The sequence below is a fragment of the Alligator sinensis genome, unplaced genomic scaffold (assembly GCF_000455745.1).
Source record: "Alligator sinensis unplaced genomic scaffold, ASM45574v1 scaffold277_1, whole genome shotgun sequence".
In the NCBI taxonomy this organism is placed as follows: domain Eukaryota; kingdom Metazoa; phylum Chordata; order Crocodylia; family Alligatoridae; genus Alligator; species Alligator sinensis.
Window position 1 is genome coordinate 2,406,033 of NW_005841899.1, and position 1,179 is coordinate 2,407,211.

The window sequence follows — 1,179 nt, forward strand, 5'->3', positions numbered from 1 at the left end:
GAGACCTGGTAAGTGTGCCGCTGCAACCAAAAGATTGGGAAACGCCGTTTTGGGCACTATAATAACTTTGGAATTAGGCAGAAAGGGCAGCTATACTTGAGCAGTGAGGCTGCCCTGACATGCTATAAATACAGTGCATGGGAGCAGACTCAATTAATTGAATCTGCTGGAGCATTCCAGTAGACTCCAATGTCTCATGTATCAGCGTCCTCACACTTAAAAATGGTGATGGGGGTGCTTTAACTAAAGCTCATCAAACAAGGTTTAGTTAAAGTGACTCTGCCACCATTTTGAACTGTGAGGGCATTGATACATGAGATGCTCCGGGCACTTTAATTAAAGTGGCTCTCAGATTCGCTCTAATTAAAGTGCCCCTCCAACTCCCAGAGCACATGTATAGACACCCTAAGTGGCAAGATGTTAGCAGCACAGTCAACCCAGTTTCATCTTCAATCTGTAAAAGAAGCAAGGACGCCTTCTAGGTAGTTTCTGCTTTGTAGTTGACTGTGCCTTTTAATTTTGTTGGTTCCACATCTGAAACTGTAGCATTATAAAGGTTACCAGGTTGATTAGATTTCAGATACAAAATAAAAAATACAGATTATTGAAAATAATTCTGAACTTGTCCTTTTAATGTTTTCTTAATTCTGTAGAGACTGCTGATATCAGCCATGCTTTGTCAAAGCTCACAGAGCCAGCCCCAGTCCCAATCCATAAATTATCAGTCACAAACATGGTTCACAGTGCAAAGAAAAAAATTCGCAAACACCGTGGTGTAGATGAATCGCCATTAAATAACGAAGTCCTCAATGCTATTCTGCTGGTAAGCAAGGTGTTCATGTATATTATTATATACATTTGTTTGTTTTTCTTCCCCCTGTTTGGGACTTACAAAACTGCTAAAGTAATAGTTTATCATGAGAGAAATAATGACGTAATGCTATTTGACTGTAGAAGTCTGTTTGATTAAAAACAGAATGAAGTAGCCTCCACACTACACTTTTGTAATTTGAGAAGTTGACATTCTAGTAGCATTTTAGCGTAACTATACCAAGAAAATAGATGTGGGGAGAAGTGGGAAAAACACAAAAAATCAACATGGTATTTTTTTCCCCCTAAGTTCTTATTCCCTGATGCTGCTGACAAACTAACAGATGGATCTGAAACCAGGCCTACTTC

The 1,179-nt window shown here is 39.3% G+C and overlaps 1 protein-coding gene across 1 annotated transcript in view; it reads left to right on the plus strand.

The window, feature by feature from the left end:
• RAB3GAP1 (RAB3 GTPase activating protein catalytic subunit 1) overlaps window positions 1-1,179 on the plus strand; it is a 38,557-nt gene that overhangs the window by 25,179 nt on the left and 12,199 nt on the right. Inside the window, 2 exon segments of the mRNA XM_025197587.1 lie at window positions 654-823; window positions 1,121-1,179. The exon segment at window positions 1,121-1,179 is cut by the window's right edge and continues 37 nt beyond it. Coding sequence (XP_025053372.1) covers window positions 654-823; window positions 1,121-1,179 — 229 coding nt within the window.